General features: G+C 37.6%; 1 protein-coding gene across 4 annotated transcripts in view; it reads right to left on the bottom strand.

Moving 5' to 3' along the window:
* NVL (nuclear VCP like) overlaps window positions 1-17341 on the bottom strand; it is a 98957-nt gene that overhangs the window by 76778 nt on the left and 4838 nt on the right. For 3 of the 4 annotated variants that reach the window (XR_007475414.1, XR_007475415.1, XM_004270997.4), the window contains exons 3-11: window positions 16535-16587; window positions 16349-16448; window positions 12521-12578; window positions 11489-11761; window positions 8729-8861; window positions 8459-8535; window positions 7797-7931; window positions 5713-5814; window positions 2518-2635 (exon numbers count right to left, since the gene is read on the bottom strand). Coding sequence is in view for 2 of the 4 variants with exons in the window: in XM_004270997.4 (XP_004271045.1) it covers window positions 2518-2635; window positions 5713-5814; window positions 7797-7931; window positions 8459-8535; window positions 8729-8861; window positions 11489-11761; window positions 12521-12578; window positions 16349-16448; window positions 16535-16587 (1049 nt within the window). In the remaining 2 variants the exon portion in view is untranslated. The remainder of the gene's footprint in view (window positions 1-2517; window positions 2636-5712; window positions 5815-7796; window positions 7932-8458; window positions 8536-8728; window positions 8862-11488; window positions 11762-12520; window positions 12579-16348; window positions 16449-16534; window positions 16588-17341) is intronic. The other variant, XM_049705678.1, reaches the window with a different exon arrangement.

Below are 17341 nucleotides of genomic sequence, written 5' to 3'. Positions count from 1 at the left end.
AGAGAAAGAAACAAGTCCCCATAAAACCGAGTTCCTCCACTGAGTTTATGATTAACATCTCTATGCAAAACTTTATTCCGTTTCTTGTCCCACCCCTGTTCCCCTCAGGATTAAGGAGTATCAAAGAAAAGGGAGAACTGAGAGTGAGCAGGACTCTGCAGAGCCCTCCTGCGTACAAGCCCCTCTGTGTCCTCTGCTTCTTGTTTGGCCTTTGCCGAGTTCTAAAAAGTGAACCCAAGCAGCTAACAATTACAACAACAGAGTCACAGGACTCATAGTTCCTCCAGAAGGGATATATAGATAACAATCTGACGCATACCTTTCAGTGGTTCTACAGAAACTAAGACCCTCCACCCAGTGGAGGATGGTAACTACATGCTGACCACAAGCACAGAGCCCCCAGACTGGCTGGTGATTAAAATTCCCAAAACATCACCCTGTTACCTTTCCACCAACCAATCAGAAAAATGCCCAGGAGCTGATCATGTACCCTGAGACCCTCCCCTAATATCACCTTTAAAAAACCTTGCCTGAAAGCATCAGGACTTCAGGTCTTTTAAGCATTAGCTGCCTACTCTCCTTGCTTGGTGCCCTGCAATAAACACTGTGCTTTCCTTCACCACAACCCATGTCAGTAAACTGGCTTTGCTGGGCATTGGGCAACTGGATCCAAGTTCAGTTCAGTAAAAGGATGACTATGTAAGTTGAATTATTTACTGTTTTCCTTACTTTGGTTTATAAAGGGGAAACTTAAAACACACAAAGACACACCAAAAATCCCAACTAACAGGGCTTTCAGTAATGTTCTAGTAATAAGTAGTCTGCTTAATTCCTGTACTTGTTCATTTTTCCACATTTTAGTATCTCTGAAATCAGAATGCTTATACTATCAATGTGATAAGCGTTATGTCATACTTTGATTGGTGTTTTGCCATTTTCCTTCTCAGAGGTACATAAAATAATGGTGTATCTTATAACTGATAACAAATTAGCTTCAATAAAATAATGATAATTCAGAACACAGTCCTGGGACTTCCCTGGTGGTGCAGTGGTTAAGAATCCGCCTGCCAGTGCAGGGGACAAGGGTTCGAGTCCTGGTCCGGGAAGATCCCACATGCCGCGGAGCAAGTAAGCCCGTGCGCCACAACTGCTGAGCCTGCGCTCTAGAGCCTGCAAGCCACAACTACTGAGCCCACGTGCCACAACTACCAAAGCCCACTTGCCTAGAACCCGTGCTCCACAACAAGAGAAGCCACCGCAATGAGAAGCCCGCGCCCCACAACGAAGAGTAGCCCCCGCTCGCCGCAACTAGAGAAAGCCCGCGTGCAGCAATGAAGACCCAATGCAGCCAAAAATAAATAAATGAATAAATTAATTTAAAAAAAAAGAATTGATGCAGATATTTAAAAAAAAGAACATAGTCCTTAAAACATGGCAAGAAAATTTTACATAAAAATAAAACAGCAGAATAAGCAATCTACAACCTAGCATCCCAAGGAATGCAAAATATGTATTACTTCAAATTTTCTTATGTACATAAAACATGCTATTTCACAGTAGGTAAGATTTAGTTCCAAAAGTTCTACTCGTGCTGAGTCCTTTCCTCCAAATTTGTATCCAAAAACCATTAAACAAAATTGAAAAACAAATTACAGATAGGAAGTAATTGCAGTATATTTAACAAAAGATTTGTTTCCATAGTATATTAAAATATAATATTCACTCAAATTTTTTTAAAAATTCAATAGAACAATGGGAAAAGGATGAGAAAAGGGACTTTGTAAATAATATGAACAGCCAAAAAAGTATGGAAAGATGATCTACATCAATGGTAATCAGGGAAATGCAAATTACAACAAAGATACCAATTTTCATCCTTCAGACTGGCAAAAATTAAAACAATTCAATGTTGTGAAGGATCTGGAGAAAGAGTGATTCTCGTATAGCGCCGGTAAAGATGTAAATGGCAGTCTTTTTGGAAGGCAATTTGCCATTTCCTATAAAAATTTTAAATGTACACTCTTTAACCATTGCTTCGTCTTAGAAAAATACATGTGTATCAAAAAGGACCATTTAAGGATATTCCCTACAACTTGTTGTAAAGCAAAAACCAAAACAACTTGAATATCCATCAAAATGGAAATATTTAAGTACAATGTGATAAATTTATCCTAAAGGATACCAAGCAGCAATTAAAAAGAGGTAGATACAAATGCATTAAAGTGGCAACATTTCCAAGAAATATTAAGATACAAAGAGCAGGTTATAGAATAGTGTGTATGGTGCAATCAGAGTATTGTAAAAAGCAAAACAATGTTACTGTATTTATACAGTGTGTGTAAATGCATTAAAAATAACTGTAAGATATACTCCAAAAATTAACGATGCAATCTTTTATGAAAAGAAAAGATTTCTGCTTTTACTCTTTTATGCTACTTGAATGTTTCATATCTTCACATCTTACACTAAAAAAAGAAAATTCATTTTCTTAAAATGAATTCATTATTTCAAACTGACCGTCCATGCAGGTTAGGAGCTGGGCTACAATTCTTCGTTCCATATCTTTTGAAGCAACTTCTCTTTTGGGGGTAATAGCATCAATTTCATCAATAAAAAGGATACATGGTGCATTTGACTAGAAATAAGAATATCACAAAAATACAATCATAAATGTATTCCCTGTACTGCAGCATAGTTAAGTATATACATTTTTTCAATCTTAAAGTTCAAGGATCATTCACCAAAAGAATAACCCTAAAGAAGGCAGTTCACAGTGATTTACTTCTGATTTTTATCTGACTTAGGAGAACTGAAAGGATTAAAAGAGAACAGTAAGAGACTACATATAGGATAACACATTTATAGTCTTCTTATCAATCCATGTTCTGTGATGATAAAACTACTGAAATTCTTTCGTAAATTAGGCACATTTGCTATGTTCTGAAATTTAAAAATAGTAAGTTTATAAATTTTAAACTAGAAAAACTAAGTTCACTACAAACGTTTCATGAATGTTCCTACCAACATAAAAACATCCAAGCTTTTCCCTAGAATCTGCTATAAGAGGAATTTAGGAAGCACCAGAGGCTTTGCTTTTATTTTTTTTATTGTGGTACCATCTTAACCATTTTAAGTGTATGCTTTAGTGGCATTAAATACGTTTACGTTGTTTTCATCATCCCCAACTGAAAATACCAGAGGCTTAGTTTGAAGACTACATTGAGTAAGAAAGGAGGCTAAAGTTCCAATACATTCAATGTGGACAACGATCACCTTCAGTCTTTTTTTAAACATAAACTAGATAGAGTTCAGAGAGAGTTAAGTTAAGATACAATATAAGCAACAACTACCTGGAATAGTCAAATTCACAGAGGCGGAAAGTAGCACAGCAGTTGCCAGGGGCTAGGGGCAGGGGAAAATGAAAAGTTAGTGATTACTGGGTACAGAGTTTCAGCTTGGGAAGATGGAAAGTTCTGGAGATGGATAGGGGTGATGGTCACATAACAATATGAGTGTGCTTAATGCCACCAAACTGTAAAAATGTTTAAAATGGCACGTTTTATGTTAAATATATTTTACCACAATAAAAAACAAACAGATTAAGAATCAGTTAAAATGAGAAATTTAAATAAAAAGATGTAGATTTACAATCTAAAGCACAGCTCATCCTTTGTTATTTAGTTAGGAGCGACACTGATTATGCTAAGAGTCAGACTGCCAGCCTGGCTAAGATATCTAAAAAGTGTGTGAACCACTGCATTTTAAAGGGAAAGAAATTTGGCCTGCCACTAGCTGCCTCTCTTTCCAATCCTCTTCATGATAATGTTTGCAAAGGAGAACCTCTGACTGCTCGACACATTACCCAGTTACAAATGAGTAAAGTTACAGACAGCAAAGGTCTCAGAAAGCAAGGGCAATAGTATTTGTCAATGTTCTGGAAAACTGAATGAGAAAAAAAGGAAAAAAGAATAAATGATGGTCATCAGAATTTAGCCTAAAGCAAGCATGTAGTTTTCAACAAAGAACGATTTGATCTGATTTTACCTTTTTGTTCTCTGATTCACACATACCTTATTGTACTGACTTTCATCAGGAAACAGGGGGTCCAGGAAAGAGGGGAGCTAGACCATACATTTACTGAGCATCTGCTGTTAGGCATAGTACCAGCTCAGTACTGGTTCGAGAGAGATATAAACACACAACTAACAAACTAATTTTGCCCTTTGTCTCTTTTATCCTCATTCATCATTGTGTTTACCATAAACACGAAAGTTATTACTTGTCTTCCAGCTGTGTGCCAATTAACAATCAAATCAAGCTCATTTTGGAAAACAGGTAACACCTGAAAGAATTTAGCTTTGCTCTGCACAGTACCCTTCCCACCCTTCCTCTGCACCTTCCTTGTGCATCCACAGCTTTTCCAATGACAGTCTATGTTTAAGTCACAGGAAACATCCTGACCAGGCTCACCTGTGTGAATAACTGCAGGAAGGAAAAAATCAACACATCCCTTCTGGGGTCTGACCAGAACCAGGACTTTACCTCTTCCCCATTTTAGAATAACAGAAGCCTTCTTTTTCGTTGGCTGGCTTTCCAAATAAAGTCTCTATTCCTTGCTCCAACAACTTGTCTCCCCATTTACTGGCCTACGGCAGCAAACAATACTAGCTTGGACTAGGTAACGAATTTTGCTACATTCTTGCCATTTAAAAAAACATTTTCAAGTACTGATAAAATACACTTTCTCTTCTAATTTCCCATCAGCTTTGCATTTCAGATGCATTGGCCATGCTCACCAGGCCCTATATAATTGGGGTGCAAATGATGACAACATAAATTTAAACTTTTTGCTATTTTTTAGTTTTCAACCAGTGATGACTAGTGACTGCTCAAGTGAGCACGTCATAGCTAACGTTTTTGGCTTTTGCTGTGTGCTAAACACTACATTAAAGATTTTATATGAACCCTCTCATTTAATACAATCAACAACCTCATGAGATTTAAGTAGTATTATTAACAGTTTACTAGTAAGGAAACTAAGGGTTAGAGTGGTTAAATCTCTTGCCCAAGATTACACAATTAGTATGTGGTGGCATAAGGAACTGAACCCATGTTTCTGACTTGAGAGTACATTTAACCATAACACTACACTGAAGATAAAACTTTCATGAGATACAAATGTCACCTTCCTCATAAGTTCTTAAGCATCCAAATTTTGATAACATGAATTATAATCAGAATAATATCCAATCTGTAATTTCTCTGGTAACAGAATTTTCTTTTCACAGCTTCAATTATACAAATAGAGAAGAGTTTATCCTGGCATGTCCATGGGTGCTTTTATAATGTGATAATCCTTAAATGTTAAAAATGTTCACACTGCTTACAGGTTGTTCGGTCAAACCTACGTTAAGGAAAGTAAAAGTGAAAAAAGTATCACAAAGAAAATCTCCTTTCAGCATATTGCTATTGGGTATGACAGCCCAGAACTTCTCACCAATTACGTTATTTTCAGATTAAACAGATTATTTTATCCAACAGTCTGTGTTAGTTAATCTACTTTAAACATTTAGCCACCATGAGTAACAAACTACCATGTTTAGAAAAGAATGGCCAGTGAACAGGTTAACAAATACCAGCGTTAGAGAAAATAGGATCTTCCACGTAGCCTTATATTTGAACACCTAAAATTAGAGCCATTAGCTGACTCACCACAGCTTGTTCAAATAGCTCTCTCAGCTTCTGTTCCGATTCTCCAGATACTCCAGATACAATCTCTGTAGCAGCTACTTTCAATATTGGAAGGTCAAGTTCCTATGCACAAATATATAAAAGAATGACCAAATTGTCAAATTTTCACTTCCCTACTTTTTCCTCACTCAGTCCCTCTCTCAAAATTACATTTTATAAATGACCAATTTTCTGAGGAACCTCATCTTGTGTTGGTCCAATGAAAAACATTACCTAAAAATCTAAAATTTAATCCAAACACTTTGACTGGATACCTTTTTTTTTTTGATGATAGAGAAATGGTTTATTCTTTTTTTTTTACAATGGTGCGTTAGTTTCTGCTTTATAGCAAAGTGAATCAGTTATACATATACATATGTTCCCATATCTCTTCCCTCTTGCGTCTCCCTCCCTATTCCACCCCTCCAGGCGGTCACAAAGCACCGAGATGATCTCCCTGTGCTATGAGGCTGCTTCCCACTAGCTATCTACCTTACGTTTGGTAGTGTATATATGTCCATGCCTCTCTCTCGCTTTGTCACAGCTTACCCTTCCTCCTCCCCATCTCCTCAAGTCCATTCTCTAGTAGGTCTGTGTCTTTATTCCTGTCTTACCCCTAGGTTCTTCATGACACTTTTTTTTTCTTAAATTCCATATATATGTGTTAGCATACGGTATTTGTCTTTCTCTTTCTGACTTACTTCACTCTGTATGACAGACTCTAGGTCTATCCACCTCATTACAAATAGCTCAATTTCGTTTCTTTTTATGGCTGAGTAATAGTCCATTGTATATATGTGCCACATCTTCTTTATGACTGGATACCTTCTACTTGTTTTTACTCTGTAGATATCACTATAAAACTGTTATTATCTCTTCTGAATAAAGGGTCTTGAATCTTAAGAAATATGTTTGCCCCCACTTAGAGCTGAGCCAAAACAACTTCATCTGTTATTTATCTGCTGGAAAGGAAATAGCAGGGGGGTGTGACACAGTGGTCTCCCACACACCCCACCGGCGTTTCTCCCTCCCTGAACCCACAGAAATAGCCAGTTACTAGTCAGAGGAGGCAGGTTCTTAAAGTAAAGGAAGAGAAACTACCACCGTCCCACCAATACAGATGGCAGCAACCCTGCCTAAACCCTACTATTCTTCTGGCTATCTTGAAATTTCACTTCCTCAATGATATTCTCTTTGATCCTAACTCTTAACTTGGCTTAAGACAACATACCAACAACATACCACATAGCATTCTACACCTGTGTCTCCCACTCACTCACTGTAATTGTAATCATGAGCAACATTTATTTGTGTTAAAGACTGTTTAATGTCTGTCTCTCATTTGATTGAAAAACTCCTTAAAGATAACAACCGAGTTTGTTTTACTTATCACTATATTTCAATGTCTGGCATGCAGCAGTCACACAAAAGATTTATTCAATAAATGAATAAATGAGGTAAATCAATCAAGTTCTCCTATAAAAATAATTTGCTTTCATAGAGCACTATCTGTTAATGATTGGCATAGTATGCTATTCTTCAAACTGAAGTTACTTGGACATTTTGCATTTTACCATCCAACACAGTTTCCAAGAAATCTGATGGGACTAAAATTAAGATTGCTTTTTATTTTGCCAAGTGAGTACCTAGTATCACCATTTTAGAAAAGATATTTTAACACTAAAAAGGATAAAAACATGACTCTGAATGGAAATTCTGAATATTTAGTTCTATGGACAATACAATCTTCAGTTTTCTTATTTTACTGCTCTTGAGAACCACTGGCTTAAAGAGAAAGAGAAGTGACTAAAATGTAAACTGTGTGGTTAAAAAAAGAGTTGTTTACAGCTGTATTATTTTGCTTCCCACCCAACCCCTGCCATATAAATAACTGGATACATTAAAACAGCATCTCACACATAGCAGCATGAAAAGAGGTAAAAAAATGAAGAAAGGATCAGTCCTCCTGAGAATATGCCAAGTGTGGTTCAAGGTGACCAAAGAGAAAAAATAAAAACGAGTAACAACAAAAATTACAAAAGCAAACAAGTGTCAGCAAACCTCACCCCAGCAATTGCATGTGCAAGCAACGTCTTCCCACAGCCCGGTGGTCCATGAAGAAGAACTCCGCGTGGGGGTATGACGCCCAGGTGGTGGTACACCTCTGGGTGACGCATGTGTATGAGCATCTTGCAGACCTCCTGTTAGGGAATAAATAGGAACGATGATCTTCACAGCCCCAAAGAGAAAGGATCAATGTGTAATGAAAGGACCTATTCTTTGGAGCAGCAAAGTACAGTAGACAGAGAACAGGCGTTAGGCTTACACCTGAGAATCCCAGCTCTAGTACCTGTCCTGTGACTTTAGCAATACCCTCTCTGAGCTTCCATTTCCTAAGCTGTAATAATATCTACCTTGCAAATACAATGAATAGTAACTAGATTGTAACTGAAACAAACACCAAAAAATAGTAACTTTTACAACTGTTAAAGTAATACTCCTTATAAAGCATGTATCTTATGTACACTATAATTAAAATGGTGAAAAAAGTTGAAGACATGTTTCTTTTATCCCTCACTACCCTGAAGAGTACAGCCAGGCTTGCCCTTCTCACCTTCCTGGCTTTCTTTTCTATACTCAGTTCCTATTAGATAAAAAGAGAAAGGCTTTGTTTGAATAACTGATTGGCCATATCCATCTAAGGTAGAAATTCTGAATTTGAACTAACTTTTAATGTCGTATCATTGCCTCCAACATCTTCAAACTTCACCTTGGAGATCTGCAATTCTAGCCCCCTGGCTTTAGCTGGTAAACAAAAAAGGAGGTGAAAGGATTAGTGATTCAGTAGCAAATCAGAACTATATTGAATAATCTTTAAGTAAACAATTCTAGTAAATGTCTCTGCACACAGAAGGTCCCCCATGCAAAATAGCTTGGAATCATGATGCCTCTCTCAGAGCAAACACAGCTGCCACCACCCACAAGACTGGCGTCTCACCTTTCTTTAGCAGGACAGCCTCTATTTCTCCATCTACTTCCTGAAGATCTTCTTTCTTCCTTTTGCCTCTTTTGCTGTTTAGCCTGCCTTTTCTTTTTTTATTACTCTCCAGAAGAGAAGAATCTTTTGAATTCTGGGGGTGGGGTGGGGGGGGAGAAGGAAATTTAAATGTGCCATGCTTGGAATTATAATGCCAATATATTTTTTTAAAAGATGGGCATTATTAAAAAAATCATTCCTGCCCTAGCACTTTCACCTGTTAGCTATTCCCAACCTATTTGCTTAAGGCTGATCTCTGCTGGGGATGTCCTTTTCCATAGCCTTAATTCTCATTTTATATCCTAACATTTGAAAACCTCCTTTCCTGATTCTTCTAATTAGAATTAATCTCTTCTTCACACTCAGAACACTAAATTTGCAACTGTAGTACAGCCTACCACAGTCGGCCTTGTATTTGAGTGACTCACCTGTCTATGTCTCCGTCACTGAATTGTGTGCTTCTGGAGTTGGAGTTAAGACACTAACGTTCATCTTTTATTTCTCACTGAGCCTTTTACACAGTTGGTGTTCATTTGATGTCTGATCAATCACTAAATTAAATATGATGACAGAGCTGCTCTGACAGCCGTAAAACAGTATAATTCAACATAAGGGTCAAGTTTTTCCCTTGACCTTGCCAACGATAATAATGTTCTTTAGAGACAAATGACTAAAGTAAATAGATTTGGAAAAGGCCCACTAATAATTCAAAAGGGGAGGGGAGAGGTTTTGCCAAATCAAAGGGCTTGGTGCTTGAAAACCACTTAGAGCAGCATCATCCGACAGAAATATAATACCAACCACATATGTAATTTTAAATATTCTAGTAGCCACATTTAAAAAAGGAAAAAAGAAACAAGGGAAAATAATTTTGGGGGAAAATTAATAATCTATTTTATTTAACCAAATATATTCAAAACATTATTATTTCAACATATAGTCAGTATAAAAATTATTGAGATGTTTTACATTGTTTTTGTAAAACATTGTAGTAAGTCGTCAAAGTCCAATGGATACTTCATGCTTACTGCACATCTCAAGTCAGACACTAAATTTTCATGGGAAATACTTTGTATTTAGATTTGTATTTAGATTTTATAAAATTTACAGCTGAAAAAGTAGAAGTTATTCTAAGTATACTTAGAAGTTTTCTAATAACTGAACTATTAGTTTTTAAATTTAAATTAAAAACTCAGTTCCTCATTTGCACTAACCGCATTTCAAAGGCTCAACAGCCACATGTAGCTAATATCTCCCACACTGGACAGCAAGCCCCAGAGCACAGACAGCCACTCTACCGGGAGACAGATTACCTTAAACCCCCTCTTTGCCATGCATTAAAAGAATCAGGTAGGAATGATGTCCAGGGGACTTCCCTGGTGGTCCAGTGGGTAAGACTCCACGCTCCAGTGCAGGGAGCCCGGGTTCAATCCCTGGTCGGGGAACTAGATCCCACACACGTGCCACAACTAAGAGTCTGCATGCCACAACTAAAGATCCCACATACTGTAACTAAGACCCGGTGCAGCCAAAATAAATAAATTAATTTAAAAAAAAAGAATTATGTCCAATTATGCTAGCTTTGTGATAATCCATCAAGCTTTACTTTTCTTTATATATGGTATATTTCAATTTAAAAAGATAAAAAAAAAGTGTCTACTTATTTTGTCCATTTTCATAGTGTACCCATTTATGTCATTAATCCCTCAAGGGATTAATAAGTAATTTTTTAAGTACTTTAAAAAAAAAGAAATAAAGCAGGGTTAGGAAACAAAGTATCCAATGATGTGCTAGTTTACATGTCAGGGAAGGCCTTTCTCCGAAGATTACATGTGAAAAGAGATGTGAAGAAATGATGGAGTGAGCCACAGGAATCTCAGGAAAGATGTTCTAAACAGAAAGTACAAGTATGAATGCCCCAAGTGAGAGAAGGTTTGGTATATTCTTTCTTTTTTAAAAATAAATAAATTTATTTATTTATTTATGGCTGCGTTGGGTCTCTGTCGCCATGTGCGGGCTTTCTCTAGCTGTGGCAAGCGGGGGCTACTCTTTGTTGTGGGCTTCTCTTGCTGCAGAGCACAGGCTCTAGGCACACGGGCTTCAGTAGTTGTGGCTTGTGGGCTCTAGAGCACAAGTTCAGTAGTTGTGGCACACGGGCTTAGCTGCTCCGTGGCATGTGGGATCTTCCCGGAGCAGGGCTCGAACCCGTGTCCCCTGCATTGGCAGGCGAATTCTTAACCACTGTGCCACCAGGGAAGTCCCCTGGTTGGTATATTCTAGAAACAGCCCAGCTGTGGCTGAAGCAACGCTGGGAGGTGGGGGAGGAGGGCAGCAGGGCAGCCAAATCATATAGGGCTTTCCTGGCAACTGCAAGATCTCAGACCGTAGAATGAATGAAGCCACTGGAGAGTTTTTAATAAAAGAATGACAATGATCGGACTTAACTTGTAAAAAAGTTATCTCTGTGTGAAGAATAAACTAGGGAAACAAGAATGGAAGCAGACTCCAGTTGGAAGGTTATTTCAATAGTTAAGGAAAGAAAGAGTAGAGGCTTGGACTAGGATGAAAATGATGACGGTAGTGGGAAGTGATCAACTTCTACATGTATCTCAAAGTTCCTAAGTCTTTTACAAAACACAAGAATCTGCCTGATATTACGTTCAATGAAAAGGGTATAATGTGCTCCAACTACGTGGGGCTAAAATTCCACTATAAAAATACCTCTATCTCAGAGATCGGCTTCTTATCATTACTTTTCTCATCTGATAGGTCTGAGAAAAAACTGTCTTTCTTCCCACCCGGGGTTTTGTCAATAAACCATCCTCCTTCAGAACCTCTGGCAGGGGTCTTCAAACGAATGGAGCCTGTTTTGGAAGTTATCCGTGGTGTTGAAATCGTGGTTTCTCTTCGCTCCATGTCAGGAGTACTTGAAACAGAATCAGGATTTCCTTTCCGGTATAAGGAGAGCAGGGAACTGTTCATCTGATTTGCTGACTGTAGAAACATGATTTTAGCATAAATTACTCAATAGGTACTCATGAAAGTTTGATTACCTATATTAAGAAGCTTTCTACTTTTTCCTCTCAACACCTCTTCTCAAAACAACTGCAGTCAGAAAATACAGGTGTTTACAATAGGATAATTCACAAACATTTACTATTCAAAAAGATGTACCCCCTCCACTCCAAGTTAATGTACAAATTCATAATTAGCAGTTAAATAAAACCAAATAAGAATGGTTGTTTTTAAAAAATATAATAGAATGAAATATAATGAAAATGAGTTGGATCAAATATCAATTCAAAACTGGATCAAATATAACAGTATCATCATGACTTAGTTAATAAATTCAAAAGCTTAATTATCAATGGAAAAAAAAAAGAAAATTATAAATAATTTCACATATTATTCCCATACTTCCCTTTAATCCAAGCCTATTTATTGTCAATGCCAGCTCTTTGGCAGAAAAGGTATTCTTTTCTCCATTTTTACTATTAATTGCCCGTTCTTTTCTTGTCTGCCCATATTTCTGGCCATCCTCTTCCCTTCTTTCCACTATATAATAGGCTATACACACAAATACTGGAAGGATGGCCAATCCAAGGGTTCATCAAGGCTGTACACAGAAATATTCAATTATTTACTGATGAAGATGTTCAAAGTCTCTTATTCTATTCCTTATTGATCTTTTCTAAGAAGGATTCATAATGATTTTAAAAAAATCAAAGTTGGTCCATTAAATATCTGACTTACCTGTGGATCTGGGTAATCTTCCATATTTGAATCATCATCAGAATAGCTTTCATTATACCTCAGTAAAAAGAAGAAAAGAAACATTGTAAAGGCTTTTCTCCCACATCCCAAAAAAATTACTTCCCAAAACAAGAAAATATACTGAGGCAAAATACTATGGTAGTGAGAGTCCAGGCTTTGGAATCAGAGAAATCTGGATTCAAAATCCAGCTTTACTAGCTTCTAGCTTCTAGAAGTTACTAGCTTCTACTTAACCTCTCTGAGCCTCAGCTTCCTTATCTATAAAATGGAGATAATAAATAATGTCTATCTCACTGGCTTAACAGAGGATTAAATGAAAGCTTGCAAAGTCCTTAGCACATAGTAAACGCTTAATAAATTGTGGTTATCTTTATTCTAGCAAAGTGACATACAAATTCCCATCAGATCCAAGGGTCTCATTTAGGAACGTGAGATGCCAGTAGAAGAAATATTCCAGCAAGCCATGATAAAGCAGTTTGAGTAACAAATTCAACAGGACCAAGCCATGTAACCAAATGCAACTTCTCCAAGTCCATTCATGAGAAATGAAGGTACAAAGAGTTTTTCATATAATACGGCCAAAAACAACTATAAATCCTAGTAACTACAAACTGAAGTTGCAATCTCAGTTCATTATACCTGACAGCTGATATCTAATAGCTTAAAGTAACTATAGGACTCTGTTACCATTTAATATAGTTTCTTTAGAAAATAAACAAGAAATGGACCTTTCCTAAGTAAAAAGATTTATATAAATTCTACGCCCACCTTTATAATTAAGACATGAATTCTTTCGTTATTCATTAAATTCAATTAGTATAATCTGGGGCATTTCTAATCAAGTTAAAAAAGGTGGATTATTCAAATACTTGGAAAAAAAATGTTTTGCTCTACAATTCATGCCCTACAAATAAAATTAATTATAAGTTAACAAAATTAATTATAAAGAGTTAAATGAAATACCATAAAGACACAAGAAAAATGTATAGGTAATTATTCTATACACTCTTGTGACAGAGGTCTTTCTAAGTACATCAGCATAAACAAACCATAAAGAAATAGGTAGAAAGACTTGACTAGGTAAAGATGCAAAACTCCTCTAATTAAAAGATGCCATAAACAAAAATAAAAGGCAAATGGCAAACTGTGACAAGCATTTGTAATACATAGAAAAAGAGGTGCTATTTTATACAAAGAGCTCTGACAACTAATAAGGAAAATTCAAATAGCTCTCAGATGAGAGATAAAACCCATAAACAAGAAATTCACAAAGGAAACATGAAACAATCAAAAAACTTAACCTCACTAGTTTTCAAAAAATTACAAATAAAAATAATACAATCAATTTTTTTGCCCATAAAACTGGCAAAAATCGGGACTTCCCTGGTGGCACAGTGGACAAGACTTCGCGCTCCCAATGCAGGGGGCCCAGGTTTGATCCCTGGTCTGGGAAGATCCCACATGCCGTGGAGCAACTAAGCCTCTGCGCCACAACTACTGAGCCCGTGTGCCACAACTACTGAAGCCCGCGCCTAGAGCCCATGCTCTGCAGTAAGAGAAGCCACCACAAAGAGAAGCACGCACACCACGACGAAGGGTAGGCCCTGCCTGCCGCAACTAGAGAAAGCCCACGCACAGCAATGAAGACCCAATGCAGCCAAAAAGTAAATAAATAAATTTATTTAAAAAAAAATTAAATATATAAAAAGAATACTATATTAGAACCAAGTAGGGTTTATCCCAAGAAGGCAAGACTGGCTTAACACTCAAAAATCAATGTAATTCACCAAATTAATAAGGGGAGAAAGCCAATAATAAAATCTTTCAATACCTGCATAAAAAGCATTAGACAAATGTTATACCCATTCATGATAAAAACTCTGAGCAAACTAGGAATATTAGGAAATTTTCTCAATCTGATAAAGGGTACCTATTTAAAAAACCTACAGCTAACATTATACTTACAGACTATCTAAAGTTAAAAACAGACCATACCAAATGTTGGTAATATGTGGAACTAGTGGAACTCTCACATACTGCTGATATAAATGTAAAATGGCACAAACACTTTGGAAACAGTCTGGCAGTTTCTTATAAAGTTAAATATGCAGTTACCAGGTGACTCAGCTATTCCACTCTCAGGTATTTACGAAGGGAAATGAAAACACTTTCCACACAAATTCCTGGACATAAGTTATCACAGTAGCTTTATCTGTAATAACCAAAAAGTAGAAACAACCCAACTGTCCAACAGCAGGTAGATGGGTAAAAAAATAGTGGCATATACATACATACAGAGCAATAAAAAGCAATGAAATATTGATACACACAACGTTGATAAGCCTCAAAATCATTATCCTGAAAGAATCCAAATTTTTAAAGTACATACTCTATGATTCCATTTATATAAAATTCTAGAAAATGTAAACATATAGTGACAGAAAGCAAATCAACGGCTGTCTCGGAACAGGGATGCAAGGAGAAACAAATTGCAAGTGGGCAAAAAAAACCCTGTGAGGTTGGATATGTTCAGTAACTTGCTTATGGTGATGGTTTAATGAGTATACACACATGTCAAAACCCAACAAATTGTACATTTAAAAAATGTACAGCTTAGGACTTCCCTGGTGGCGCAGTGGTTTAGAATCTGCCTGCCAATGCAGGGGACACAGGTTCGAGGCCTGCCTGGTCTGGGAAGATCCCACATGCCTCAGAGCAACTAAGCCCGTGTGCCACAACTACTGAAGCCCACGTGCCTACAGCCCGTGCTCCGCAACAAGAGAAGCCACCGCAATGAGAAGCCCGCGCAGCACAATGAAGAGTAGCCCTGCTCGCCGCAACTAGAGAAAGCCCACGCACAGCAACCAAGACCCAGCGCAGCAAAAAATAAATAAAAAAAATTTTAAAAAAAGAGTAAAGGAACTTAAAAAAAAAAAGTACAGCTTACTGTATGTCAATTTTACTGCAACACAGTCATAAAAAACTCAACAATATCACTGCTTTTTTTTTTTTTTTTTTTTGCAGTACGCAGGCCTCTCACCATCACGGCCTCTCCCGTTGCGGAGCAACAGGCTCCGGACGCACAGGCCCAGCGGCCATGGCTCATGGGCCCAGCCACTCCGCGGCACGTGGGATCCTCCTGGACCGGGGCACGAACCCATGTCCCCTGCATCGGCAGGCGGACCCCCAACCACTGCACCACCAGGGAAGCCCCAACAATATTACTTCTTAAACACAAAATTAATTGGCACCTTTTTATGTACGTGGCATTGTATTAGGGCAGAGAAAAAGAGAGCTAATGAGACAGTTCTGTTAGTAACACAAACACGTAAACAAATACTCTCAATATAATATGATAGACATGCTACACTAAATATCTATAACTAGGAGTTAAGGAAATGCTGAGAAAGGAGGAGTCCAAAAAGGCGTGAAAAAGCAATAACATAGCCTTTTGAAAGCTGACTCCTGCAGAAACTAACACACCATTGTAAAGCAATTATACTCCAATAAAGATGTTATAACCCCCCCACCCCAAAAAAGAAAGCTAACTCTTGAAAGCTGAATGAAAGTTCCAAAAGGGGTAATGAACACTCCAGCTACAGAAAACCACCCACACAAAGGCACAAAGAAAGAAGCTGACCTCTCTGGGGAACAGTGAGCATTCAGTGGTCTGAGGTAAAAGTCTGGACAGGTAAGTATCATGCTGGGCCTCACTGGCAATGAAGAGCCACTGAAGTTTTACAAGTAGAAATGTAACGTGATCAGGTTCATGTTTTAGGAAAAATGTCTCCATTCCATAATCCTTACTCATTATCCTCTTCACCGTGTCTTGCTCTTTTAGCCAGATGTTCATCTTCTAATTCTGGTAGATCCTTAAGTTCCTTCTCACTACTAATTATGCTAAATACTGAAACGAAAAGAAAAATGCCATGAGCTAAAACAATTCTTTCTATGACTTTATTAATAATGCAGCTCTAACACTAAAAGACTCACCTTTTTCTACCTGAATCCTAAAAGCATTTCTTTTTCTTCGACCATAGTCTATACTGAAAAACATAACCAGAAGTTTAGTACAGTGGTCTCCACCAATATTTTCCCATTAAGCTCAATCTAAATTGAGAATATAAATTTGCTCTCATATATATATATTTATATAATTATGTCACTGTATTCACACTGAATATATAATTATGTCACTGTATTCACACTGACCATAAACCTATTTTCAAACAACTTCTGAGTTTATATTTTTACAACTGTGTAATTTTTCTAGATTAGAAATAGGGTTATAGCAGCAGCAACATTGCCAGCTTGTACTGAAGAAGACAGAGAAGGGATGAAATGAAGGAAGGCCACTGGACTTCTTGGATTCCACAGGGCAGGCCAAAAGAGGAATGCAGCTGCGAACACATTTATCCTTCAAAAAAAGGAAAGAATGACTACAAAGGAGGCTCCGAAGGTGTCAGGGTTGCCACTGATACCACGCGCCCAGAGGACACAGGTCCAGGGAGAGGCACAGTCTCCCACTCGGTTCCAAATGGCAGGGCAGTCATCCCAGTGAGCCCACAGGACAGAGCACTGAGTCAAAGAGGATTATTCTTAAAGTTTAGTGGAATTTCCCCTGCTAGGTTTCGGACTTCCTTGAGACCATGACCCCTTTCTTCTTCCCAATTTCCCCGCTCTGGAATGAGAATGTCTATCGTATGCCTGTCCCATCATCATATTTTGGGAACAGATAACTTGTTGCCTGACTTCACAAGTTCACAGCTGGAGAGGAATTTCGCCTCAGGAGGAATCATA

Source organism: Orcinus orca, chromosome 1 (genome assembly GCF_937001465.1).
Source record: "Orcinus orca chromosome 1, mOrcOrc1.1, whole genome shotgun sequence".
Taxonomy (NCBI): Eukaryota; Metazoa; Chordata; class Mammalia; order Artiodactyla; family Delphinidae; genus Orcinus; species Orcinus orca.
This window is presented reverse-complemented; position numbering and strand designations above follow the sequence as displayed.